The 20,094-nt window shown below is 49.2% G+C and overlaps 1 protein-coding gene across 1 annotated transcript in view; it reads left to right on the top strand.

The window, feature by feature from the left end:
* The first annotated feature begins 1,032 nt into the window (after positions 1-1,032).
* The window catches only part of GSR (glutathione-disulfide reductase), a 40,431-nt gene continuing 21,369 nt past the window's right edge, over positions 1,033-20,094 (top strand). The window contains exons 1-6 of the mRNA XM_040994222.1: positions 1,033-1,329; positions 9,967-9,993; positions 11,635-11,723; positions 13,119-13,188; positions 16,285-16,432; positions 19,877-19,931. Of these exons, the coding sequence (XP_040850156.1) occupies positions 1,033-1,329; positions 9,967-9,993; positions 11,635-11,723; positions 13,119-13,188; positions 16,285-16,432; positions 19,877-19,931 (686 nt within the window). The remainder of the gene's footprint in view (positions 1,330-9,966; positions 9,994-11,634; positions 11,724-13,118; positions 13,189-16,284; positions 16,433-19,876; positions 19,932-20,094) is intronic.

A 20,094-nucleotide genomic window follows, 5' to 3' on the forward strand; every position in this document is an offset into this window, starting at 1 on the left:
TTGGATCAGGTCTGCCAGGAGCCAGGAACTCCATCCCAGTGGTGGCAGGGGCACAGGCAGACACAGGGCTATCTTCCACTGCCTTCCCAGGAGCATTTGAAGGCAGCTGCTGGGGGTTCCAACTTGAACTCCAAGATTTATTATTTTTATTGGAAAAGCAGGTATATGCAGAAAAGGAGTGACACAAGATCCTCCCTCTGCTGGTTCACTCCCCAAGTAGCCACAAAGGCCAGAGCTGAGCCGATCTGAAGCTCTGAAGCCAGGAGCCCGGAGCTTCTTCCAAGTCTCCCATGGGGGTGCAGAGTCCCAAGGCTTTGGGCTGTCCTCGACTGCTTTCCCAGGCCACAAGCAAGGAGCTGAATGGGAACCTGCGCTCATATGGGCTCCTGGTGGTTGACAGGCAAAGATTTAGCCACTAGGTTATGCTGCCGGTCCCCACTCTTTATTTTTGCAGACCACAGAAGTTGTTCATTTGACCAACCCACTATTTCAACTTTTCTTTAAGGCCCAGCTTAAGGCGGGGCAGTTGTACTTAGAACTTTACTTTCTGGAATCCTGTCCCTAAGAGAAAACGACGGGGTCCAGGAATGAGCCTTGCAGGTGACACTTCCTCCCACCCCATACAAATCGGAAATCATCAACTCTTGAGAATAACAGGGAACAAAACTCCCTTCTCCCAGAAGCAGGATCCCAGGCAAACGCCCACTGTCTGGAGGGGCTACCCGTCCACTCCCACCTCACCCCACGCGCCTCCAGAAACCTCGGTCCGACCCAGTGCCGCGCGGGTTTCAGGGCGGAGGCGGCCCGGGGCTCGTAAGCAGCGGCAGGTGCGGTTGGCTCGCGACAGGCCAACAGGGAAGCGGCCCCGCCTCTCGGCGCGCGCCGCCCGGCCACGGGGAGCCCCAGCCCCGAGCGCGCGGCCCTGCCCCTCCCCATGCCGGAGGGTGCTTAGTCATTGTGAGGCTGCGCTAGCTCGGGGTCCGCGCCCCCGCTCGCCGCCGGGATCCGCCCCCGGCCGCCACTTCCGCGTGCATGGCCCCGCTGCCCTGGGCCCTGAGCGCGCGCACGGGGCCCGGCTGCCAGCGCTGGGCGCGCGCCTCCTCCCTCCGCCCGCCGCCTTTAAGTGGACCCGCCGCCTGGGCCCTGCGCACCTTCACCAGCGCCATGGCGTGCACCCCACGGGAGCGGCGTCCGCCGCCCGCCGGCGTCACCTCCTACGACTACCTGGTGATCGGGGGCGGCTCGGGCGGCTTGGCCAGCGCCCGCCGGGCGGCCGAGCTCGGCGCCAGGGCCGCGGTAGTGGAGAGCCACAAGCTGGGAGGCACTTGCGTAAGTACCAGGTCCCTTCCTGGCGCTGCTTCTCGTGCCCCGGGTTCTGCAGCGCGCGTCCCGCAGCCTCGCTTTCTGCGGGCCTCTCCTGGTCTCAGACTTTCTCCACCGCTGTTCCACACAGCTGGGGTTACGTGGGCTTTCGGCGCTGCGCCCGTCCCCTGCCTAGCCGGCGTCTGAGGCCAGAAGCCCACCAGGCGGTACAGGCCTGGGTCGATCAGAGCACAGGTGCAGTACGCAGAAAGGTATAGCTGGCTTAGTGTCACAGAACGCACCAGCATCAACTCTCCCCGTAGGGAAGCGGTGCATGTCATGCTTGATCGCGTGAAATTGCATGTGGGAAAATTTGCAGGATTAAGAGTGGCGTGAGGGTTGTAGATTCCCTGGCTGTCCTTCCATGCACCCACGAGGATTTATTGCAGTAATTCTCAACCTTGGTTGAACGCTCAAAATCACCCCAGGAGGTAAAAGTTCAACTTGTGCTATCAACCCTGGAGCGGTTAAGAAATGGCAAGCGACGTGAATTGCAGTGTGGCTGTGGGATTTTGCTTTTACTTACCTTAAGGTGGATTTCTATGCATCGATTTGAAAGGAGAGACTTAGAGAAAGGGCTCAGGGGAAGAGAGAGTGTGAGCGCTTCCATCCGTTTGGAGCTCCATGTAGGTCTCCCACGTAGGTGACAAGGGCACAGGTACCTGGGCCATCTTCCACTACCTCGCCAGGAGCTGGATGGGAAGCCTAGCACCTGGAACTCAAGGTTGGATACCTGCACCACAAGTGGCTGCTTGAGCCACTGCACCACTACACTGGCTCAGAACGAGGGTTCTAAGTCTTGATGCTGAAAAATGCTAATGTTTATATTCAGATTTGTTCAGTGGTTAAAAAAAAAATTGTTAGGCAAAGAACTTCTGTCTGTCGGCTCATCCCCCAACCCCAAAGCCCACCACAACAAGGGTCTAGGAGAGGCCAAAGTCGGAAGATAGGAACTCCATCTGGTTCTCCCGCATGGTTGATAGGAACCCAGTTACGTGAGCCTTCACTCCTCTGTGTTCACAAGGGAGTGAGGGGCTGCAGGCCAGGTGTTCCAGCTACATGCTTGGATGTGGCGCGTGGGTGTCTGCACTGGGCAGCTCGGCCTCTACAGCAGTGCCTGTCCGCCCTCGAATTCACCTCTTCATAATGTGACATGAAGGCTGTCCTCCCCCAGCTTTGATCTTTGCCTTATAGCTGAGGTTGTAGAGGAAGCACAGAATATCAGAGAAAGGGCAGGGCCTAATTTAGATTTGCTCAAGGACTGCAAGGTGTCCCCTGTGTAAGGAAAAATGGAGACTTGCCAAAACAAGACATTGTCTTGGTTCATTTCCATTGCTTGTATTGAGGCGGACAGAAACATTTGTTAAGATGAGAATCCCTTCTCTCAAGGAGTGGACTGTTTCTTTGAGAAGACAAAATATGGACAGTTAACCTCAAGAAAGAATGGTCTCAGTGGTACAAACCACCTAAGTAGGGCCGGTGTTGAGGCTCAATAGGCTAATGCTCCATCTTCAAGTACTAGCATTTCATGAGTGGTGGTTCATGTCCCAGCTGCTCCACTTCATGTCCAGCTCTCTCCTGTGACCTGGGAAAGCAGCAGAGGATAGCCCAAAACCTTGGGACCCTGCACACCCATGTGGGAGACCCAGAAGAGGCTCTTGGCTTTGGGTTGGCTCAGCTCTGGCCATTGCAGCCTTTTGGGGAATGAACTGGAAGATGGAAGATCTTTTATTTCTCCTCTCCATAAATCTGCCTTTGCAATGAAAATAAATAACTCTTGGAAAAAAAAAAAGAAAAAGACAACCACTAATGTAGCTCAGAGCAAAGCTGAATTTTCCTGTCTGCTCCGGGGATTTAAAGCTTCATAGAGCAGATAGTACCTTTCTGAACTTCGGATGTCATGAAATTAAATCTGATTGGAGCAAAGGGTGTCTTTTCAAGAAGGGAGAGATAGGAACTGGCAGCTAGATTGGGGTTACAGAAAAGCATGGGGGTGGGATTTCAGTCAGTGACATATCAGAGTGCCTGGTTTTGGATCCTGGCTCTGTCCCCAATTCCCACTTACTGTTGAATGCCCTGGGAAACATCGGGTTATATATGTGGGAGACCCATACTGGGTTTTTATTATTTATGAAAATATCCTTCTTGTTAAAAATGACAGAAAGTGAAATGTTTTATCAGTGGTTATAATGCTTTTTAAAAATGTACAAGGTGATGTTAATATTCCCACTTTTAAAAAGATTTATTTATTTGCAAGAATCACAGAAAGGGAAGGGGAGAGACACAAAGATCTTTGATCCACTAGTTTAGTCCCTAAATGGGCCAGGCCAAAGCCAGTTGCTAGAAGCTTCTCCCAGGTCAACCGCTTGGGTAGTAGGGCCCCAAACACATGGGTCATCTTCCACTGCATTCCCTGGTGCACTTACAGGGAGCTGGATCAGAAGTGGAGCAACCGGGACATGAACTGGCACCCACATGGGATCCTGGCAGTTGCAAGGTGAAGACTTAACCACTAGGCTGTTGTGCCAGGCCCTATCCTTCTTCTCCTTCTTCTTCTTATTATTATTTTAATAAAACTCTTGGCCTTCCAAGAGTGTCTGTCTGTTGTACCCACTTGCTCAGGCTCTCTGGCTCCCTGTGGAACTCCCTTTTCCAGTGAGTTTTTCCCTTCCTGTGATGTGAGAAGAACAGATGTTTATCTAGGAGATAAATGCAGATTCTCTTCAAAAGATGGACACGTGCAAATGGTGGAGCCCTGGGGAGGTGAAAGGCTTTGATGAAGACAGGAAAGGGGGCCTCCTGCGGGGTGTGTGTTGGAAGAGGAAGGGGCTCAGAGCTTGCTCGGGTTCCAGTTCTTACTTCTGATTCCTGCTTCCCGCTAATGTGCAGTCTGGGAGGTAGCAAGTGCTGGCCCAGGTCGCAGGCTCCTGCCACCCACAGGGGAGACCCGGATGGAGGTCTCGGCTCTTGGATTTGTGTTTCAAGGCTTCTCGCTTGTCTGTGTGTCTTTCAAATACATAAAAATAAATCTAAAAATTTTTAGTGGCAAGGGCCTGACACGGTAGCCTAGCATGCGCCAGGATCCCATATGGTGCTAGTTGTAATCCCAGCTGCTCCCCTTCCCATCCAGCTCCCTGCCTGTGGCCTAGAAAAGCAGTGGAGGATGGATCAGTTCAGCTCTGGCCATTGTGGCTGCTTGGGGAGTGAATCAATGGATGGAAGATCTTTCTGTCTCTCCTTCTCTCTGTATATCTGCCTTTCCAATAAAAATGCACATGCAAGAAACATGTGTGTCTGTGTGTCTGTGTCTCCACCTCCTTCTGTAATTCCACAAATTGAAAATTAAAACAAATTAAAAAAAATTTTTTAAAGTCACACGTCAGTGGCAGATTACTGCACAGTCTGCCTGAGGCTGGAATGAAGTGTGGCCTCTGGGAGTCTAGTGTATGCTGTGTGGGACCTTCCCAGGCAGACCTTGGACAGGATGGCTTCAGCAGTGGCCCTTCTGACCTCCTACCCCTTTGCCCTGGGGCTGCAGGGGCAAGTGTGTCCATGTTCCTGCTGCATGTTCTGATTCTCCTAAAAACCTCGCCAGCTTCCTGGCAGTAGGTGAGCTGCTCTCACCCAGGAGGGGTTGAGTGGTGGGGGTGGGCAGTGGCAGACTGTCCTGGACTGGGCTGCACGGTGCTGGCTGGACAGCCCCGTGGGACCTGGCGAGGTGTTAGAGAGATGCCTGGGAACCGGGCTGCTTGCTGGATTATTGTTGGTCTAAGCTGCACGCAGTGACTCAGCAAGGATTCAAGCATAACCTGGCTGGGGGCGATGGCGTGTACTTTGGTATTATGGTGTTTGCATCTCGATAAGGCTGAACACGCTCTTGTGTCTTTCACTTAAAGGAGCTCAGTGTAACCTGTTCCTTCAGCTTCAACCAGTATCTCTGGACCTCAGGGAGTCACCCTAGTTTGATTTGTGGGTTTAGGATTTTATAAAATGGTGTCCACTTCCTTCGTACCAAATAAGGGTTTGATCATGCAGGGTGCAGTTAGGTAGAGTATGTAAGCAGTGACTTGAAGACTGCCATCCTGCATCCAGCACCACTTTAAATACCTGCTCACCTGGTACTACCTTAGGTCCCCTAGATCGCGTTCCCCTTAAGACCCACTCACCTGAGTAAGCTTTGCACCATTTAGATTTGAACTGTGTTCTCCAGCTCGGTGCAGTAGCCTAGTGGCTGATGTCCTCACCTTGCATGCCCTGGATTCCATATCGTTGTGGGTTCGTATCCTGGCTGTTCCACTTCCCATCCATCCAGCTCCCTGTCTGTGGCCTGAAAAAGCAGTCAAGGATGACTCCAAAACCTTGGAACCCTGCACCTGTGTGGGAGACTCAGAAGAAGCTGCTGGTCCTGGCTCCTGGCTTTGGATCAGCTCAGCTCCAGCCATTGCGGCTAGCAGGGGAGCGAACCAGCGGATGGGATATCGTTCTCTCTGTCTCTCCTTCTTTCTGTAGATCTGCCTTTCCAATAAAAATACGTCTTTCAAAAATACATATTAAAAGAATAAATAAACTTTGTTTTCACCAATTTGCTGTACTTCATGAAGGCCTTACTGATCCCCTGAGGCATTTCTCCCTGCTGGGCACAGACACTTGCTTGTGCCAGTTCCACGACCCTGCACTCCCAATACTCATCTTTTAGCTAAATTGGTGCCTTTTTACTTTGTTCTGCCTCTGCCCGGTGGCTGCCTCTTGCGCTGAAATAAAGGTGTCACATATGGCTCTCTGGTTATGTCTGACATCTAGGTCTTGTGGAGAAAATAGCTAACAGAATAGGCAAACATTAGCGTGCACTTTACCTTTGATTTATGTAGTTGATTGTTTCGTTTGTTTTTGCACTGGTGTCAATGATACTGCCTCCTTTAAAACATTATCTACTTTTTTGAAATTCAGAGAGTTAGAGACGCTCACTGGTTCACTCCCCATATGGTCACAACACCCACAGGCCAAGCTGAGCTGATCTGAAGCCAAAAGCTACAAGTTTCTTCCAGGTTTCCCACGTGGGTGCAGGGTCCCAAGGAGTTGGGCCGTCCTCCATTACTTTTCCAGGCCACAAGCAGGAAGTTGGATGGGAAATGAAGCAACCTGGACGCAAATCGTTCCCCAAATGGGATGCAGCCACAACAGGTGGAAGATTAACCTGTTACAAAACTACACAGGCCCTAATTTGTCTTAAAAACCCGCTAAATTTATGAGTCCATAAAGAAGAAAAACTGTTTCTAAATCCCTCAGTGGTTTCTATTTTTGTTTTTTTTAATTTTGTAAAATGTACTTCAAAAAAAGCACAGAGAATATTTCTGGTCCAATCAGTCATGGTTAGTAGCCGTTTATTTACTGAGTTCACAGAAAACTAAATAAGCAGATACTTACTTTGGGGTGAAGCGGGTTAATCCACTGCTTGGGCTGTGCACTTCGCATGTCAGAGCACCTGCAAAGAAGACAGAGGAAGAAAACTGTAGGCAACCATGGTCGAGGGTGGCTGGAGGAAGCCAGGGTAAGAACATTGGCTCACTGTTCCATAAGCACAGTGACATCCTTGGCAGGAGCATGCGTACGCTCCCACCCTCCTGCCAGCATGGGCAATGTGAGGTTTTTACCGTGTCACCTAACTCTCACACTAACACACATTTGCCAAGTCTCTTATTATCCCCCTACCCACAGGTCCCTTAGTCTCAGGTCAGAGGGCACATCCTGAGACTGTGGGGCTTGCGTTCTCTGTGGTCCCTGGATGGAGTTAGGAGAGGAGAGCGAAGGAGAGGAGTTTGTCTCCCGCGTGAGGGTGACGTTAGAGTGGTGCCATGCTCCCTCTGGCTGGAGCTTGGAGCATCCAAGACGGGGTCTCGTTCCTCAACTAGCTAGCTGAGAGCAACCTGCCTGCTCACTGAGCCCCTTTTTATACTCGCCGGGGCTTTGTCTCCAGCTTCTCTTGTGTCTTCCCCCTCACAGATTAGTGAGTGGGGCTAAACATGATCCTGTCTTACACACCTTACAAGCCAGTCCTAGTTCACAAACAAGTCCTCATTTGCCTCTTAGCACCACTCCTTACTCTAAGTTACGTATATTTCACATGCAAGTTAAACACGTCAGTTACTATTGCAGACATTTGGATGGGAGGGCTACATTCAGAGGTTTTTTTTTTTTTTTTGTACGTTTTGTTATTATGCTCATCACAGTGACTCAGCGCACCTCTAATCCCTTCAAAGAGGCATCAGAGGTCAGGGGAGGAGTCACGGGCTTCCTTTCAACCCTTGCCCTGGGGCCCTGGCATGTGCTGCGCATTGCACAGCCGTGTGGAGGCCCTGCTGTCACAAGGTCGCAGCTTTCCCCTCTCTGGATGTCTGGCCCAAGACCCTTCATCTTGGGGATTAGTAGGGATTCTGCTGCTACCCCACGAGTGGGCATCATGCATGGCTCCAGGCCTCGCTCAGCTAGCCCAATAGGTTTATGGAAGGCAGGGACTAGGTCCATGGTGCTTTACCTGGCAGGATGCCTGGCACAAATGGGTGCTTAGTGCTCCTGAGGCAATAGATGGCTGGGCAGGTGGAAAAGCCAAAAAGGCAGAAATTTGTAAAAGTTAATCCATGAGACTGGCATTATGAAGCCGTGGGTAAAACTCCCACCTGCAACACCAGCATCCCTAATGGGTGCTGAGTCTAGTCCAGGCTGCTCCACATCCAGTCAAGCTTGCTGCTAACATCGCTGGGAAAGCAGCGGAATGTGGCTCAAAGTGCTTGGGTTCCTGCTACCCGTGTGGGACACTGATGGAACTCATGGCTTTAGCCTGGCCCAGCCTGGTTGTTGCAGCCATTTGGGGAGTGAATTAGCAGGTAGAATCTGTCTCTTGCTTCCTCTTACCCCTGTTTCTCCATTTCAGGTAAATAAGTTTTGTTTTGTTTTATTTTGAGTAAGTGCAAGTAGGCTTTTCGAATCACAGCACTCTGAACTGCTGTGTCTCTAATCCCATGGCTCAGCCTCAGGTCCTGCTTCTCCATCAGGCAATCCAGTTGAGTCTGGTCCTACTGCTGTAGCATCCCTGAGCCTGCTGCCCTGAAGCCAGTGAGGGCTAAGACACCTAGAAAACCCCTTATGAAAAAAGGCAACTGCCTGAATAGGCAAGTGCTGGAGGAAAAGGAAAAACAGCCAATAGCTGGCGGGCATTTAGTCCTGGTTAATGCCAAATCTGTGTTAACTTTACCAGAGTGGCAGCAAAAAAAATAAGTGAAAAAGCAACTCCAAGTTAGTCACAGCTCTGGCACCAGCACACATCAGACCATCTTGGCATTTAGAAGGAGCATCTTCTGACTTTTTAAAAAAGATTTATTTATTTTTATTGGAAAGGCAGATTTACAGAGAGAAGGAGAAAGATCTTCCATCCATGGTTCACTCCCCAAGTGGCCACAATGGCTGGAGCTGAGCCGATCCGAAGCCAGGTCCACTATGACAGTGCTTCACAGAGCATCCTTACACATGTGTTTTGGTCACAGGAGCCCCCGTCTGCAACTATTTCTGTAGGTTACATTGCTGGAAATAGAATAGTTTGGCCAAATGGTTTGTGCTCACTAATACTACTTACTGTCAATCTGCGGAGTTCTGGGTTACCTATCTGATAGATGGAAAGAATGTGATTTAGATGATCTTTTACCTTCTTTAAAAAGGTTTTTCCTAGTAAGTCTATTTTTTAAGAGGTGGAAGCAGAGGGTTCCCTTCTGCTGGTTCACTTCCTGAATACCTGTAACAGCTGGAACTGGAGCAGGCCAAAACCAGGAGCCTCAGTGCAGGTTCTGGTGTGGGTGACTGGGACCCCATACACAGGTGCCTGAGCCATTATGTGCTTGCAAGTGTGCACATCAACAGAAAGCTGGATGGGAAGCAGGATGAACAGGACTCAAACTAGGCACTGGCAGGGCTTGCGAGTGTCCCAAACAGTGGTAGCTGTGGCTCCACTCACTCACATCATAAAACAGCTCTTTTGTAAAGAAACTGTGGAAAGTAATCAACAGGGAATGAGCTGACGTGCCCACAAAATGCTATGTAAGGACGCCCACTGAAGCTTGTTCCACAGTTTCCTGAGAGGCACTGCTTGTCTATGTAGAGTTCTGTTCCTAAGAACCTGGTGAGCTTCGATTTGATAAAGCCTTGCAACCAACCACATTGCCCGTAGGCTGAGAGTCCTATTTCTGACCTATCGCTGGGACTAAAACTTGGCAGCCTGAATGACACCAACTGCTTTGGCCCACAAGAATGATGTTGGTTTCTAGTTGTTTGTTCAAAGTGGGTGTCTTGGGTGTTGAATCCAGAACCCATAGTAAATTTCACAGAAATGTTTGTTGAAATAGCAGTTTAAGAAATCTGATTGTTTTTGTTCTGCCTCATGTAAGGGAAATAATGTCCTTTTTTTTTTTTTCAAACTATAATAGAACTCTAAAGGTCTAGTTCACTGCGATGTACAATTCAAGACCTTTCTTGATGCTTAGAGCAGATTTCTTGCCAGCTTGTTTGATGATTTGAGTTTAATATTCTCACCATATTTCTTTTCTGTCCCTCCCCCAGGTGAATGTCGGATGCGTACCCAAAAAGGTAGAATTTTCATTTTTCTTTCCCTTCACATTCCATTTTCATATTTGACAAATCATTAAAGAATGTTTCTAAATGTATTAGTTAAAATTCTTTCTGCTATAAATGAGAATTCATCTAAAAGTGGTTTATGCGATAGGGTGATTTTTCTTGGTGGTTTTTAATATTCCTGAGATTTGCTTAGCGCTTAAGAAGATCTGACAGGGCCCTAGCTTTGCCCAGTTCTAGTTCTCCATCCTGCCATCCTAGGTATGCAATTAGTGGGAAGCCCACACGTGGCCACAGGTGGCCTCAGGAGCTCCAGGTTGGGTGTCTACAGGTGCCTTCAGGTGGCTTTCAGCCCTCCTGGTCAGGATTGAGCTATCCTGGCAGGGGAGACTGGACAAGCAAGTGGGAGAGACTGGACAAGCAAGTGGAAGAGACTGGACAAGCAAGTGGCCTTTTCAGCCAGGAAGAAGGGGAAGGATGGGATTGCTGGGGTGATAAGCACAGAAATATCAGCTCCTGGACCCTAAGCACGTCACATGGGCCCAAGGTACTGAGTTCTCATAGTGATGAGGTCCCAGTGGTAGGCAGGCACTGTGCAGAGGGTAAACCAGGAATAGGCCACAGTGATCTGAAGCTGCTCATGACCATGCAGGAACAAAGACCCCCAAGTACCTGTTCATGGCACGGAAGTGAAGCACCATCGTGTACACAGGGTGACTTTTTCTCAAGGGAGGTCCAGCCAGGAAGCCCAGTCTCAGCCTGCATGCTGACCTGAGCAGGTGGCAGGTGACTGCTGGCAGTGGGTGGATGCTCCTCTCTCTTACCCTGGCGAGTAACTCTGCAGGGTATTGCCTGTGTGTGTCTCCCACTGACAAACAAGTCAGTGTGGGATCCCACGGTGCTATGTTTATTAATGTGACAGTTAATTTGTGGTATTGATAAATCTTTCATATGAATCGAGAATTCAGCAGACTAAGTGGTTGATTCCATGTTACATGATTTCATCTGGAATAAAGAAATCTCACCTGAGTCATCAGTTGATTCAGCCAGGCCTAAAGAGCAAAAAGGACCAAGAAAGATTCCTAGGCTCTTCGAAAAGAGTCTCGAGCTTGTTTGACAAATGAAGTAGCTTGTCATTTGGAGTTCTCGATCATGATTCGGATGTAGCTATCTTGATCAGTTGGCACAAAAGGCCTTGACGGGTGTTAGGCTGTGTGCTATGAGGGAAGGACTCTTTTTTTTTTTCTGGGTGACTCATTACACATGTCCTTGGCAAGGCTTGTTCCTTGTGAATGCGTGGAGGGAATCTGTTTTCTTAACAGTTTGAGCCCAGCTGTATCTAATAGCTCCCTTCACAGCCACCTGCCTATAAAAGTGACCTGTGCAATGCCATCTCCTGAGCCTGAATCCAAGCAGGCTAGGCTCAGAGCAATGGGAAACCTAACACATGGATCATATGATGGTAAAAGTCAATTTTGCTACACTTCGGCAGCCTTGTGCTACAGTGTGTCTGTCAGATCTCTGGGCCTCCTCCCCGAATGTGTATAGTTCTGGGTTTCAGTTCAGAGTCAGTGTTGTAGTCTGCAGCTGCACACACAGTCACCAGTTTTCATGATTTCTGTCTTCACCGGGGCTGTCTTGGGTGCTGTTCTGCAGGTGATGTGGAACACGGCCATGCACTCAGAGTTCATGCACGATCATGTTGATTACGGCTTCCAGAGCTGCGAGGGCAAGTTCAACTGGCGGTGAGTGAATGCTCAGAGGGGTCAACCGGCCAATGTTGATAGCTTTCTTTCATAACTAAGTAAGCTGTATGCCTTTTCCGGGAGGCAGGTAGAGGTATATTATCGCTTAGATTCCACACAGTGGAAAAAGTTGCCATTTAACCAGTTTGAAGTGTACAATTCAGTGGCATGAAATATAATCATAGTGCTGTTCAGCCCACATCACTGTCCATTTTCAGAACTTTCCCACCAATTAAAGAGTAGCTCCTCATTTTTTCCCCTCCCACTAGCTTTGTATACCTCAATTCTACTCTTTCTTCCTGAATTTGATTACTGTGAGTGCTTCATGCTTAGTCTTGTTGTTGTTGTTAAGAAAGCTGGAGCCAGCAGCCTCACCCAGGCATTCTAATAGGCAATGCAGGCATTTTAGCATCTTTACTAGGTCAATCACCTGCTCTAGGATTGCACTTTTTTCTTTTAGATTGATTTATTTTTATTGGAAAGGTAGATTTTACACAGAGGAGGAGAGACAAAGATCTTCCATCTGCTGGATCCTCTGCTAATGGCCACAATGGCTGGAGCTGAACTGATCCAAAGCCAGGAACCAGGGGCTTCTTTCAGGTCCCCCACTTATGTGCAGGGTCCCAAGATGTTGGGCCAGCCTCCGTTGCTTTCCTAGGCAAAGCAGGAAGTTAGATGGGAAGTGGAGCAGCCAGAACATGAACTAGTGCCCATATAGGATCCTGGCGCTGCTGGTGGACGATTAGGCTGTTGAGCCACTGCACCAACCCCTGTACTTCTCAGTTTTAATGTGGTTTATTTCTCTTAGCATAACATGCTCCAGGACTTCATTGTAAAGCGCCATTGTCCCACATTTGTTTATCTGCCCTTCTGTCAGGCTCCTGAGTGCCTCCACCTCTTAGCTACCATAAATATTGTAGCTACAAACATCAGTGCACAGACACCTGTTCAAGTGCCTGCTTTTGGTTCTGCACGTGGAGGTGGGATTGCTTCCCGTGATAGCTCTAGGTTGAGCTTTTTAATAAACTATCATAAACTTTTTGAAGCCCTCCATTTTTCAAAGAATCATAGCAAGCTCCTTCATTTATTCCACAAGTGGGCACCACATACTAAGCTCCTTGTCAAAGTGGTCCTCCTCTTTGTTCTACCTAAAGAGTTTTCCATGCCATGGCCATCAGCCATCACCCAAGAGCTCCCAGCAGGGTGGCCGAAGGATTTGCAGGATGTCGGGGGCAGCTGGCTACCAGGGAAGGGCTGAGAGTCTTCCTAGAAGGTCCCTTGCTCAGTTTCTGCTGGCATTCAGTGATTCTGCTTGGGTTATCTGGGATCACCCACCCTCACTCCTAACCTAAGGAGTAAAGTCCTGTGGCTGAGCACTGCTTTGTTTCCTCACAGGGTCATAAAGGAGAAGCGGGATGCCTACGTGAGCCGCCTGAACACCATCTATCAGAACAACCTCACCAAGGTAAGAGTGTGGGCTGGGTCTTGAACTTTAAGAAGCAGCTGTTGACCACTGGACTGCATAGCCAAGTTCGTGTGGCCTCACAAAAAGGTGGTTGGTGGTTCTGCCTTGTCGCTTCTGTAGTTACGGTTGCAGTTAATGATTGTGCAAGGGCCTCTGCTCTCCCAGAGCCAGGCTGTTTTCCTGCAGTGTAAGCCACCTGCATGTCAAAGTCCACAGAGCAGGTCTAGCCTGCTGGTGGCAGCTTGTGGCCCTCTAGCTGTCTTCAGGCCTCAGACACTAAAGATTGCACTGTACAGCCAGGGGCCAGTGTGTTGGATAGAATCGGGGGCACTAGGAAGAGGCATTGGGCCTAATGGTGAAGACAGCCATGTCCCCACATAGGTGTGCCTGGCTTTGAGACCCAGCCCTGCTCCTGTTTCCAGCTTCCTGCTAAGGTGCACTCTGGGAGGCAGTGGTTGAGTTCCTGGCTTGGCATTCATTTGCTCAGAACAGCCTCTGTGTTGACTAGACCTGCACAGAAGACCAGAGTAGGGTCCAGATGAATGGTTTTGTGCATAAGTCCAGTCAAGAAGAGCAAGTGGAGGTTTAGCTACAGCAGCCAGCTGTGGAGCTTCATGCTCTGGCAGCTTCTGTCACCTTAGTACCTTCCCCACCCAGAACCACACTGACGGATGACGTGTTGTCCGTATCTCTTTCTCTCTGATTTTCTAATCAGGTTCTGTCCCACTTTACTTTGTCTTTACAGTTTCTAAGATTTCTCCATAGCTTACGTTACAACAGGTCAGTTGGCTTTTGATGATATTGCAGCCAGCACAGTCTCACGTAATCCAGTTTGTAGGGTGAGTTACTTCTACAGTTGGCTAACTTCATAGACTTGTATCTTGGCGCTTACCATTCATTGGATGGGTGTTGGAGGATATTTTCTGATTCTAAGCCCTCATCTGAGAGCAAAGCCTTTAGGGACCTGCAATGCTTCATGCATGATGGCAAGGGACTTCTAAGGCTGCCACACGTGCACAGTCAGGGCCAGCACTGTGGCACAGCAGCTTAAGCTGCTACCTGAATTGCCAACATATAGGGGCACCAGTTCAAGTTCTGGCTGCACCACTTGTGATCCAGCTCCCTGCTAATGGTCTTGCAAAGCAGTGGATGATATGATATGATCCAAGTGTGGGCTTCTGTACCCACATTGGAGACCCAGATAAAGCTCCCAGCTCCTGGCTTCAGCCTGGCTCAGCCCTGCCATTTCAGCCATTTGAGAAGTAACCCAGCTGATGGCAGCTCTCTCTCTGTCTGTCTCTCTGTTTCTGCCTCTGTCTCTCTCTAACTCTGGTGGACAAACTCTGCATGGGAAGGGAACGTTGTATCTTTTATTCTTGAAACCAAAAATAAAAAATTCGGTCATTTCTTCCCTTGGATTATTTTCTGTACTGTCGTCACTCCACCCACAGGCATTTTGTCTGGCACCAGACAGGAAATCATAACCTCCCGAAGCAAGGTTGTTCTGGAAGATTGTGGCTTTTGGCATCAATATTGACTCAGCTTGATGATGCCAGGCACCTGCAGGAACAGGCCCAAGGGGGTGGTTGAGAGAGAGAGAGATAACTCAATTGAGAAGCAAGCCTGTTGTGAGATGTCAAAGCATTCCACTCCACAGTCCTCAGGGGATTCCATTATCCTTGCACCTTGTCCGCGTTGGCGTGCCAGTGCACATTTCTTGGCTGGCAGACACCTGCTGGGTGTCTGAGGTCGTGGAACCAAGGATGCCAGTTAGAGCAGATCACAATCTGATTTCTCAATCTGTAAATCAGAATTTTTTGATATTGATGCTTATCCCGTTGTGATAATCAAAACAGGAGCCAGGTATCCTCCTCCATCCACCAGAGTATTTCTCTTTTGCCTCTACTCTTTTTTTTTTTAAAGTTAAAAAAGTTATCTTTTTCCAATAATTTATCTGAAAGGTAGAGTTATAGAGACGGGGAGGAAGACACAGGTCTTGCATTTGCTTCTTTACTCCCCATGTGGCCAACTGGCCAGCCAAGACTGGACCAAGCTGAAGTCAGGCCCTACATCCATCCAAGGGTCTCTCATGGGTGATTGGGGCCCAAGTACTAAGGTCACCCCCAGTGCTTCTCAGGAACATTGACAGGGAGCTGGACTGGAAGTGGAGCAGCTAGGGCTTAAACTGGTGCTCCTGTGAGATGGCTGTATTTCAGGCAGCAATGAATGCACTGTGCTGTAGCGCCATCCCCTAGCTGTTTACTGGAGAGCCAGGGGAGATCATTCCCAGCTGCCAGCTTCACTCTCATGTGCCTGTAATGGTCCCCAGGGGCCCAATCCAGGATCTGGGAACTCAGTCCACGTCTCCCCATGTGTGTGCTACCCATCTATTATGGCTGCTTCCAGGGCCTGAATGAGCAGAAAGCAGAGAGGAGCAGGTGGCATTGAGACTCCAGCCCAGGCACACTGGTTGGGGACGCATGCATCTTCCCTGGGGTCTTCACCTCTGAGTCTAATACCCTTCTCTACTCCGTCATGTGCACGTCAGTCCTGGCCCCTCCTCCAGACACATCACTTTCCTCCACTGCAAGTGTAGAAGACTTTCTCCCTCAACTCTGGGGTCCAAGATGTCATCTTTTCCCTTGTGCAGGTGACTTACATGTGTTTTTGGAGGTCTCAGTTTTGTTCCAGAGTGGTACCTTTATTTTTCATAGTGTCTATTGGTGACCCCAACCTGAGGATCAGGGACCAGTCCATAGTTCTAACTCAAGCAGCAGAGCCCGCCAATCAGAAATCATAATCTTCAATTGAGGTGTAGGGGGCTGGCATTGGGCACAATGGGTTAAGCCACTGCCCGTGCAGTGCCAATGAGACCCTTCTGATCCAGCTCCCTGCTAACATACCTGGGAAGGCAGCAGATCTTGGTCCGAGTACTTGGGTCCATGCCATCCCTGAGAGAGACCTGGGTAGCATTTTAGGCTCCGGCTGTTGAAGCCATTTCGGGGATGAGCATCTTCAATAGAGAAATGAAATAGCTGATGAACTGTCGCGGGTGTTTTTAAGAACGGACTAATGTTGTCCTGGTTCCTTCTCCAGTCCAATATAGATATCATCCATGGCTACGCAGCATTCACCAATGACCCTGAACCCACAATAGAGGTCAATGGAAAAAAATACACTGCCCGTCATATCCTGATCGCCACGGGGGGTGTGCCCACGGTTCCGCACGAGAGCCAGATCCCTGGTGAGTCTCTCCGAGCCTAAGAAGCGCCGCTGCACGACAGCCAGAGCGTTGACTGGTGGTTTCGACCGTACACGCCAATGCCGGAAGTCTACCCCTTCACCTCTCTCTCTCGAAAAAGACTGTGGCAGAGGCCTGTGGACCCTAGCTGCAGTTGGCCAAGTGGTAGGGATTGATAGGGCAAGAAGGATGTTCCCTGCAGTCCCATGGTCAGAAGCCCTACAGGTAACAGGAAGCAAAATCAGCCGAGGGCCTCCGTTCTCCTCGGCCTGGCAGAGCTGACTTCCGGCTTCTGTTGGCCAGTGGCTTTTTGTTTTTCAAAGAATCATTCTGTATTTAATGTTTAAGGAAAAGAAATGTTTAATTTAATGTTTAAGGAAAAGCTGTGCCAGGAAGCTTTCCTTACTTGCGTATTTTTCTTCGTGTAGAAGATTATAGAAAATTGAAGCAGCGAGGAGTCTCACACAGGATCGTGTCTACCTGTTCATGCTTTTGTCCCCATGGGGACTGAGCCCCGGGATGAGTTGTGAACCAGTGAGCTTACTTTCCCAAAGCAAACACCATCCATCTCTTTCCCCCCAGCCGCAAGACAAGGGTTCTGAGGGTGGGGAACATGGTTTGTATATCCTTTGTATTCTCATGAATTGAATTTTATTTGTTTTTAAGTATTCCACAGCAACTTTTAAAAAAGTTTTATTTTAAAAACGTTTATTTATTTTTATTGCAAAGTCAGATATAAAGAGAGGAGAGACAGAGAGGAAGACCTTCTGTCTGTTGATTCACTCCCCAAGCGGCTGTAATCTACTTGCTGTGTCGATCCTAAGCTGGGAGCCCAGGGCCTCTTCCAGGTCTCCCATGCGGGTGCAGGGTCTCAAGGCTTTGGGCCGTCCTAGACTGCCCTCCCAGGCCACAAGCGGGGAGCTGGATAGGAAGTGGGGCTGCTGGGGTTAGACCCAGTGCCCTTATGGGATCCCGGTGCATTTTAAGGTGAGGATTTTAGCCACTAGGCTACCGCACCAGGCTCATAAAAATAAACTTTTTAAAGCAGATGAAAGACCTTTCTCTCTGACTCTCCTCTCTGTAAATCTGACTTTCCAATAAAAATAAATTTAAGAAAAAAGTTTTATTTGAAAGCCAGATTTACAGAGAGAAGCAGAGTGAGAGAGATTTCATCCATTGGTTCACTCGCAAAGGCCAGAGCTGAGCCAGTCTGAAACCAGGAGTCGAGAGCTTCTTCCCAGCCTCCCACACAGGTGCAGGGTCCCAAGGACTTGGGCCGTCCTGAACTGCTTTCCCAGGTGCATTAGCAGGAAATTAAATCGAAAGTGAAGGAGCCAAATCTTATTTATTTATTTATTTATTGGAAAGTCAGATATACAGAGAGGAGGAGAGACAGAGAGGAAGATCTTCAGTCCAATGATTCACTCCCCAAGTGAGCGCAACGGCCGATGCTATGCCGAGCCAAAGCCAGGATCCAGGAACTTCTGGATATTCCACACGGGTGCAGGGTCCCAAAGCTTTGGGCCATCCTTGACTGCTTTCCCAGGCCACAGGCAGGGAGCTGGATGGGAAGTGGAGCTGCCGGGATTAGAACCGGCACCCATATGGGATCCTGACGCATTCAAGGTGAGGACTTTAGCTGTTAGGTCATGCCGCTGGGCCCGAAGGAGCCAAATCTTGAACCACTGCCCAAGTGGAATGTTGGCACTGCACTCAACGATCTCGCGCCAGCCCCTCGAGACATTTACAAGCAGTCTCTGCCACCTCTGAAATGAGAACATGGCATGTAATTACAGGGCTGGGAGTAGGTCACGTGCAGATGTTCAGTAACTGATGAGCTACGGTTTGAGGGACGCCCGAGGCTCAGTTAGTGGAAGAAGGTGTTGTTTTTATGAACAAGGAAATTTGAGAGTGTGGTATGAAGTTTGAGTTCATTAGGGCTGAATGTCCCTAATCTGAAGTTCAAAACCTGAAATACTTAAAAACCTAGAACTTTCTGAGCACCGCAGTGGCCAGGGCTAGACCAGGGCCTGGAACTCCATCACAGTCTTACACGTGGATGACGGGGGTCCGGGTGTTTGGACGCGCTTCACTGTTTCTCAGGTACATTAGCTAGATTGCAGGCAGAGCAGCCAGAAATTGAGCTGGTTTTCAGTATCATGGGCAGTGACTTGACCCACCATACCACAACTGGCCCTTTTGTTCGGTTTTTGTTTTTAAGATTTGTTGTTGTTGTTTATTTGGAAGGCAGTTTCAGAGAGAAAGGGAGGTCAGGGAGAGCGAGCTTCCTACATGACCATCATAGTCTGGGCCAGGCCAAAGCCGGGAGCCAGGAACTCCATCTGGGTCTTCAGCATGGATGACAAGGACCAAGGTACCTAGATGTTCTTCTGCTGCTTTCCCAGGCATGTTAGCAGGATAAGTGGAGCAGCAGGGACTTGAACTGGTGTCCATCTAGAATGCCAAAATTGTAAGCGGAGGCTTAACGGGCTACACCACAATGAAAGCCTGTCAAGGAAATATCTAAAAATTGTATAAGATTATCTTCAAGCTATGTATATGTGGTATACACAAAATACAAGTGAATTCATGCTTAAGCTTCAGTACTAACCTTGAAATAACTTCATTATGGGGTCCCAGTTCAATGGCTCCACTAGCTAATCCTCTCTAAGTGCCAGCATCCCATATAGGTACCAGTTCCTGTCCCACTTGCTCTGCTTCCCATCTAGCTTCCTGCTTGTGGCCTGGGAAAGCAGTGGAGGATGACTCAAAGCCTTGGGACCCTGCACTGTGTGGGAGACCTGGAAGAAGCTCCTGGCTCCTGGTTTTGGATCAACTCAGCTCCAGCCATCGTGGCCATTTGGGGAGTGAACCAGCAGATGGAAGATCTTTTTCTCTCTCCTTCTCTCTGTAAATCTGCTTTTTCAGTAAAAAAAATAGAAGGTTTTTTTTTTTTTTTTAAGAAAAAGCTTCATTCTTATATACAAATATCCCAAAATCCAGAAAAAAAAATTGGAAACACTTGTGGTTCCTACCATTTTAGATACGAGATCTGCAGCCTGCATTGAGTTGGAGGCAGAGTAGAATTGTGTGGTGCAACAGTTGGAAATATGGAACCAGAGCTTTGGATAGTGGGGGTGGGGGCTGTCACACACCTGGAGTATGCACTTGGAGGTTTTCCACAAGGAGGCTCGAAGCCTGGAAGGAAAAAGCAGAGAGGGGAGGGCGTAGGTCACACTGGGGGTGGGGATCCAATGGGCAAGGCAGGGCCAGTGCATAGAGTTCCCCAAAACCGAGGCATGTGGGGGTTACTCGGCTGGCACTGCTCGTCCCTTGTCAAAGCACAGGGTGCACTGGCTGACAAAGCGTGCACTTGTTGCATAAAAAAAGAGCATGTAGCAAGGGAGAGGCCAGTCTTGTGTGATCTGTTTGTGTTTTTCTACACAGGCGCCAACCTGGGGATCACCAGTGATGGGTTTTTTCAGCTAGAAGAGCTGCCCAGGTGAGCCGAGCTGCTTGCTTCCTCCTGCCACAGTCTCCTCACGGTGCTGCTTCTCCTGCCCTTGCTTAAGTCATTTCTCCCGGCTCTGACCTTTCCATGACCTTGGAAATCCCAGCCGTATGTGGGCTCCTCAGTAGATCTCTCAGATCTTTCATGCTGTGGT

This window comes from Ochotona curzoniae, unplaced genomic scaffold (assembly GCF_017591425.1).
Source record: "Ochotona curzoniae isolate NIBS_2020 unplaced genomic scaffold, NIBS_Ocur_1.0 contig_899, whole genome shotgun sequence".
In the NCBI taxonomy this organism is placed as follows: Eukaryota; Metazoa; Chordata; class Mammalia; order Lagomorpha; family Ochotonidae; genus Ochotona; species Ochotona curzoniae.